At 39.5% G+C, this 8,053-nt stretch overlaps 1 protein-coding gene across 1 annotated transcript in view; it reads left to right on the top strand.

Moving 5' to 3' along the window:
• The first annotated feature begins 228 nt into the window (after positions 1-228).
• LOC107586437 (single-stranded DNA-binding protein 3-like) overlaps positions 229-8,053 on the top strand; it is a 67,702-nt gene continuing 59,877 nt past the window's right edge. The window contains exon 1 of the mRNA XM_016273805.1: positions 229-512. Within this exon, the coding sequence (XP_016129291.1) occupies positions 457-512 (56 nt within the window). The 5' untranslated portion in view covers positions 229-456. The remainder of the gene's footprint in view (positions 513-8,053) is intronic.

Below are 8,053 nucleotides of genomic sequence, written 5' to 3'. Positions count from 1 at the left end.
ACTGGACATACAAAGAACGGTGGCAATAAAACGCCTCAGATTTCCAATCTCGGAACACAAGCGTAAATTCTTACTTTCAAAACCTCAAAGTCATACACGAAGGCCCGAGGCAATGTTAGCGTCTTTTCCATATCAGTCCCTGAGCCTAGTAAACACTGGAAGAGTGTGCGTTCCCCTTTAAGAGGCCCCCACCGTTCCCGACGAGGCGGGAGGCACAGCGCATTCCTGGAACAGCGCGAGAAAGGGAAAAAAAATCACCAGCGACCTGTTTCAAGTCCCCCCAATAGAAACTGTGCCTGATTTGTGGCCAATGTTGGAGATGTGAAAAAAAAAGGGGAGAGAAGAGGAGGGGGGAGGGAAAACACTAAAGGGGGTAGCTATGGAGATAGACCGTTTTCCTGGCTGCTTTCTTTGACAGGTGTTGAGTGGGGTAAAAGTCTTAAAACAGAATCCAGCATGTACGCCAAAGGTAAAGGAGCTGTCGTCCCTTCTGATAATCAAGCGAGAGAAAAGTAAGTGAATCGCGCGCCCTTTAAAGAGTCTCGCTTTGCTTATTACGGACTCGCAACTTTCTAAAACTGTGCGTACGACTGTTTGAAGGTGTATTTAGTGCGAACTTGCGCTCTGGAGTGATCGTCCCGGAGTCTTCCTAACTTTATAGCCGGTTGTAGCACTTTAATGCTTTGAGTTGCCCGTGCATTTTCGATTTTATTCAAGTTTGGTTGCGCACCTGAACACACGACCTGTCCAGTGCATCCAATCTGAGTGATGTTGCGTGCTCGCATCACTCATTTTAAAGCTTGTGTGTCTTTTGCATCAACATTACATGCCGTGCATCTGTTGTGTGAGAGTTACATTGCTGGATAAACGCATCCGAGTCTTTTTCTCCCGGTTTTCGGGCGAAACAGAATCCAGCATGTACGCCAAAGGTAAAGGAGCTGTCGTCCCTTCTGATAATCAAGCGAGAGAAAAGTAAGTGAATCGCGCGCCCTTTAAAGAGTCTCGCTTTGCTTATTACGGACTCGCAACTTTCTAAAACTGTGCGTACGACTGTTTGAAGGTGTATTTAGTGCGAACTTGCGCTCTGGAGTGATCGTCCCGGAGTCTTCCTAACTTTATAGCCGGTTGTAGCACTTTAATGCTTTGAGTTGCCCGTGCATTTTCGATTTTATTCAAGTTTGGTTGCGCACCTGAACACATGAACTGTCCAGTGCATCCAATCTGAGTGATGTTGCGTGCTCGCATCACTCATTTTAAAGCTTGTGTGTCTTTTGCATCAACATTACATGCCGTGCATCTGTTGTGTGAGAGTTACATTGCTGGATAAACGCATCCGAGTCTTTTTCTCCCGGTTTTCGGGCGTTTTTTTTTAAATTGGGGAGGCGTTTAGTCGCCGTTTGTGCTGGTTTATTTATTATTTAATGCTATTTGTATCTCGTCGCGTGTGTATTTGTACGTTTTGGCTTTAAAGCTAACTGATAAATAAGTAATTTGAGTAATTCCGACACACATTCCCCCAATATTTTGTCTTTTGGTGAAGCGCAGAGTACCGGTTTTTATAAAAACTCTTGTTGCTTCAAGTTTTGCTGACTTTTCCAGACTGCATACTGTAATATTTTTATGGTAGTACATCACCATGTGATCTTTCCACTGTTGTGTACAAGCTGTTGCCATAGAAACAACCTCACATCCCCTTAAATGTAATAAAGTGACCTGTAATATTCATAAATCTGTCATATGTGGTCGAAGGTTACTGTGTCAGACTTGGAGACGATGATAGGACACTTAGTATGTGAGTCTGAGATGATTGTGGAGATGTAACACACTTAGGAAGGAAGAATGCAAGGAAATATAGGTGGTCATAGTTAAACTGCATGAGAAGGTTGTGAATATGATGTATAGGATATCAGCATCCAAGAGAAATTGCTGCCAAGACCGTTTTTGTATGGAAGTTCTGGAAGAAAGTGTAATTGAGTTATTTTGTCATTCAGATATTGATTGCCACTTTGAACCTATTCATTTCAGTGTTATGCAGTAGTTTTTGTGTAAAAAGCTTCCCAGAAGTTTGCCTCGTACCAGGGGTCTGCAACAGTTTGTGTACAAACAAGGTGTTTTTCCAAGAAACTTTCCATTAATGGTCTGAAATGGTCATTTCGACTCTTGTGCTAGTGAACATCCTCGAACACAGGTTGTGCAAGGTTGTAGACGGCTCCTCAAGTGTTGGTGCCACGGGCACCGCATTAACACCGCAGGTTACCGTTTCACGTGTTGTATTCAGAGATGACATGTTGTGACCACACAGGCTTTGTTCTGTTGTTGGAGGTTAATACATTTGTCGGCACTAGTCGAGCAAAGGTGTCATTAACCTTAAGCAGCTGATTTAGGTTTAGGATGCAATAACCAAGTTTAGACCTCATTCATTGGCGTGCGTCCTTGGCAAGTTTGCTTGGAGTGAACTTGGGAGGACTCTATGAATCAGTAATGTCAAGTTTATTGCAGCATTGTTGACTTTGATTAGTTCTGAACAGATTTCAAAGCTCAGGTTCATCAGAGTTTAGCATCCACAGATTCGATCTAATTCCGTGAATCAGTTGGAATGCCACAAGAAATTGCACAGTGTTTTTTTTTTTAGGTGGAAATTAATGAAAACGGATTCTGATCTAGGTCTCTATCTCCTGTTTTCCCCCAACATCTTGAGCACTTCTCTGGCTTCCCTGAGTTTATTGGTGTGTCTAAGAGGCAGCGAGTAGGTCTGAAATGCATGGTTTTGATTTCATCCAGATGGCTCAGCCTCCTTCATAGAGGTGTTTTCAGCCACATATAAAGGGAATCAAGCATGCACACAGAAACAGGACGTTGTTCTTATGAAGAGCGTCTGATTTGCTCTGTTTTGGATAAACGTTGCTCTCAGACATGGATGAGAATCAATTAATTTTCCATCTTGGATAGCTGGATGTATGGCTTTTTAAGTTTACTTTGAAGAGAGATGTTCTCTGTAATTATTTAGGGGCATATTTAATGATCGCTCTCAGTTGTAACGCGGAAATGTCTGTTTTGTGCGCGCGTGTTTGGAAATCTTTTCTAAAAGAGCGCTCACTCCGCTTTCATCAGAATAATTGAGATGGATTGCCTCATGAAAGTTTATCAACATTTTTTATTTAGCACTATTGCTTTGCTGAATTTTTCTGTCAATCTTTGGTTATTTTGAATGAAAGATCAACTAAATTGGGTTAAAAAAAGTAAAAGGATGTGGAACAATGCCACACCAACAATATTATGACAGCACTTTTCATGATGTTAGTGGAATGTCAGGCCACTTGTGATTGGTTTGCCCAGGTTCACTTAAAATCATTGTTTTATAGTGTCTATTGTTATTTAAATACAAAATTGTATAAAAATGTAATATCAGCCATTTATTGACCCAATAAATAATTTTTAGTTTATTGATAACGGCCAGAATTTTGAAATCAGTGCATCCCTATAATTTTGCAGTTTTGCAAATGCTAGCATGGATGGTTTGCTTGACATTCACTGAAAAAAATAGTGTAGAAGCAATTTTAACTCAAAAATTACTAGTAAATTTCCTAATTAATAACAAAGAAATGGCAAGTAACACATGGACTTAAATATGAAATGTTGATGTATAATGACTGAAATTGTGTTTTCTTGTAAAACATACTCCAATAATCTTTGTTTTAATTATACTTTCGAGAAAACTTTTTTTTTTTACAGTGTGCGATCATCCTCAAAAAACTACTCCAGATTTTGATAGGCTTTTATGTCAAATTTGGGTCCTGAAGCAAAACTAAAGCCCCTCTAATGCATAATATGCCTTAAAACTTCTCTTCTAAACTTCAGCCACCTTTTCAGCTCTCCTCGCATGCTGTTTGTCTTCACACGAGACCCTGCAACTAAATTATTGAAATGGAGACGGCAAAGTTCATTTGTTAACTGTCTGCACTTAAGCTAGCTAAACTTGGCTCTGCCTCTTTTATGTATAAACGGAGTCTTGACTGGGAGCCTCGGGCGAGATGTCAAGATGTGTTCTCAGGTTAAGTCAGGAGAGCTCATCATGATGAGACTGGACACACAGTGAGCCGCCATGCCTGAATGGCAGAGCAAAAGCAGAACCTCATCAGATATGCCTGTCCATCATCGGCCTATCGACATCCACGCTGCCGTCTGTATGCCGCTGTCAAGGTCTAAATTATTCCTGCTGCGCGGCTCTCAGAAAGCAGGCGTGTGAAAACGATATCCCTCGACCGGTTTTATGGAGTCATTAATCTAAATATTAAGTCAATACGTCTGCCTTCCTATTGCACCCCTAGCTTTTGTATTGCATGATGATTAGTCGAGCGCACACCGAGCATCTCAGCCTGTTGATCCTGTTCCTGCGGTCTCAGTATTAGTCGAAATACCGATATGTTCCTCTGTCAGTATGACAAAAAGTGTTCCCTGAAGCCCACTGTAGATGAAATCCTTCTCAATAATGCATCAGGCCGAGAGCAGGAACCCATCATCAACCTGCAGAAGCTCCTCAGATCATCCAGAGCTTACGATGAAAATTTCATCCGGCCACTCGTGGGAACCTCCGTTTGATCCCTCTCAACGCCAGTTGGGTTTATACGAGCTGACTTGCGCTGTCGAGTACATGACTCCGTCTAGAGGTCAGGTTTTCAACAAACCAACAGATGTGAGCTTTGCATGCAAACTACATCTTTGACATTGACTAGCCAATGGAGTGCCTAAACAATAGTTGAATAGTCTTAAGGCCCATTCACACCAAGATGAGAACTATCGCAATAATGCTTTAAAAAACATTCTAGTTCTATGAGAACAGAGAAGTTCACACTACAACTATATGATAATGGCATTGCGGAACAATATCATTGGAATCACTTTTAGATAAATTGTTTTTCTAGCTGATGAACGATAAAAACATTAAAAAGCTTGAGCATTTAATATGGCAGACAACAAAACTGCAGTGAGCTTATAATAAACAGAACGTTATTATCTGTTGGTGTGGATGCTAATATAGCTATCGTTATAATTAGCATTCTTAACTTGAGTGTTTAAAACAGTAGATGTCAAAACTGCAGTGTGCACTTATAATAAACAATATTGACTGTTGATGTGGACTCTAATATAGTTACGGTTATAGTTATCGCTCTTATCATTTTTAAAAAGCTCGAGAATTTAATGCAGCAAGTGACAAATCTGCAGTGCATGCTTATAATAAACAGAATCTAATCATCTTTTGGTGTGGACGCTAATATAGTTATTGTTATAGTTACCGTTCATAAATGCTTGAGCATTTAAAGTGGCAGCCGACAAAACTGCAGCGCACACTTATAATAAACAGAATGTTACCGTCTGTTGATGTAGGTCACTAATAGAGTTATCTAAAAACTCACATTGCGATATTTTTTTTTTCCTGTGATATACAGTATATTGCGATATTAAAAAAAAAATCAGATGACTTCAATAGCTCTATTTGGAAAAAAAAAAATTTAATTGATGGGGATGATTTTGTAGGTGAGTAAATTAGTATAGGAAATAAACAAATTACAAGCATAGATAAATAACAGAACAAAGATACAAATGAAATAAGCAGTGCTTTATATTTTTCAGGTAAGTCTAACAGTATTCAAGTACAGAAATTGAATAATCAAATGTAAAATAAGACTGCATAGTTTTCACTATAAATTAAATCTTAACAAATCTGTGTTAAAGCTACAAAAGGGATTTTTTCATGTTTTGTTGTTTGATTAACATTCATGACAGAGAAAGCAACAGGAACATTAAACTGCTGTGAACCAATATACTGTTACACATCCATTTTCTTTCTCAATTGTTTCCCTTCACCTAAGCCATAAGCAACTGCGTTTACAAGGATACTTGCAGAGCACAGTATTTCAGACACAAATAGACGTAGAAGTGAACAGAAATCAGTGTTCACGTGCATCTGCGTGGCTCTCACCGTGCGCGAGCGGTGCGGTGCGACACGACAAATCCCCGACAGTAAACTGATGCCGCATTCTCTTTATGACGTACTGACACAAAGTTCAAATGATTTGCAAAGGTCACTCTGTCGCGTCCAGTGTAGACAGCCGCGCAGCTTTCTCCTCCTTTCCAAAGCGCTCGGGAGCTTGCGCTTTCGTGGCGTCTGCCGTTGCTAAGCGACCGTGACCTGCGCTCTCCGCGATGACGCAGAAGTTTCAACAAAGGATAAATGGATCTCCAGCACTGAAAATCCCTTGCAGTAGCTCTGCTACTAAATTTATTTAAAATGGGTATCTCTGTACACCTGTCGTGTCCGGTGTAGACATTGTGTCTGTGTGAGCAAAGAAAACAATCAGTATAAATATAACGATCAGTATACTAAACATTGCACATCCTGCGATGTGACCATCGTGGATGCGCACATCGCGATATCAATGCTGAAACGATATATCGTGCAGCCCTAGTTGGTGTGGACGCTAATAGTGGTCGACCGAGTGATCGCCAAGGCCGATATATCGGCCGATATTTGGCATTTTTCAAATATCGGCATAAGTTTTTCTGTTTGGCCGATGTGTTCGAGACGGGACTTTTATTTTGACAGCGTGGCAGACTTTTATTTTGACGCCTGAGTGCACACCACTCACATTCTCCCTCTTGTTCGCTGTCGTCGTGCAGTTCTGTCTAATATGGATATAAGTATCTCTAATAATCAGATAGAACTGTTAAACGAATTAAAATGTATACAAAAAAGTATTATAATGATTGCTTTAATGTTATTAGTAATAGAAAGGCAAACATTATAATACTTTCTCATTTGCCGTCAGCATTCAGCAAACACGCATTTATATCATTTAAACAAATCTTTGAATGACTAATGAACATTTAATTTCACAAACCTTGCAGACTTGGTCGAATCTAGTTGAGATCTTGTGAAGTGTGCATTTGTATCCTGCATGATCACGTGTTTTCTGGGTGACGGTCGATCCGTGCAAATTGAATGCTGACCGGAGGAGAGTTCAGCTTCACTGGAGATGCGCGATCGACAAACTTTAAACTCGTGACTTTCAAATTATGCTGTGCTTTATGCAGTTGCCCACTATCATATTCATGTCATTTTCATTGCGTGCTTTATGTAAAATAAGTGTTACCTTGGCTTTATTTGAAAAAAAAAAAAAGATTCACACACACTTCCCAGAATACTGAGTGCCCTGTTGGTTACCGTGTTTACTTCCTTTTTAGTTAGATTTTTATAAAATATTTATTTATTTGTGATAAATGCTTTGTCTTCTAAAGTATAAGTATGTTTATTTTACACAATTATCTTTAATCCATTTTCAAATGATTTCAAATTTCTTAAATATAAATTAAAATAAATAAAATTATATTGCTTTCCAAGATATCTGCATCGGCTGTCAAAAAACACCTCTTGGTCGACCACTAGACGCTAATATAGTTATCGCTCTTAAAAAGCATCAGGATCAGGCGACAAAACTGCAGCTCATTCTTATAACAAACAGAATGTTATCGTCCGTTGATGTGGACGCTAATATAGTTATCGTTCTTAAAAAGCTTGAGCATTTTAAGTGGCAGCCAACAAAACTGCAGAACGCATTTGTATTAAACAATGTTATCGTCTGTTGATGTGGAATGCCAAATTATCGTTCTTAAAGTCCCGCTGTAGTCAAATATTTTATCCCTTAAAACTTATCTTTGATCATCAAAATTACATATTTAAATGTTTTTTCTTGTGAAAATAATTTTCTCATGCCTTAAAATAGCTTGAATGTAACTCTACACCCTTGCCTCAATTACGATACGCGGATCTATGAATATGCAAATTAGTCCTGCCTCCACTCAGTCACACAGCCAGCGCTCCTGATCCACTGAACTGTAGTAACCGCAAAACAATGGCATACACGGATAATGACTGATAAAACTATGTTTTTACTAGCGGACAACTACAGCGAATACTGTAACATTCGTTAGTTACTTACTTGACGATGTTGTGTCCTAAAATGCCTTGAAGACTCGAATGCAGCCGTTTGTGATT

The sequence above is a fragment of the Sinocyclocheilus grahami genome, unplaced genomic scaffold, assembly GCF_001515645.1.
Source record: "Sinocyclocheilus grahami isolate Dianchi unplaced genomic scaffold, SAMN03320097.WGS_v1.1 scaffold81.1, whole genome shotgun sequence".
NCBI classification, from domain to species: Eukaryota; Metazoa; Chordata; class Actinopteri; order Cypriniformes; family Cyprinidae; genus Sinocyclocheilus; species Sinocyclocheilus grahami.
Note: the sequence above shows the minus strand (reverse complement) of the source record. Positions and strands in the feature narration are given on the sequence as shown.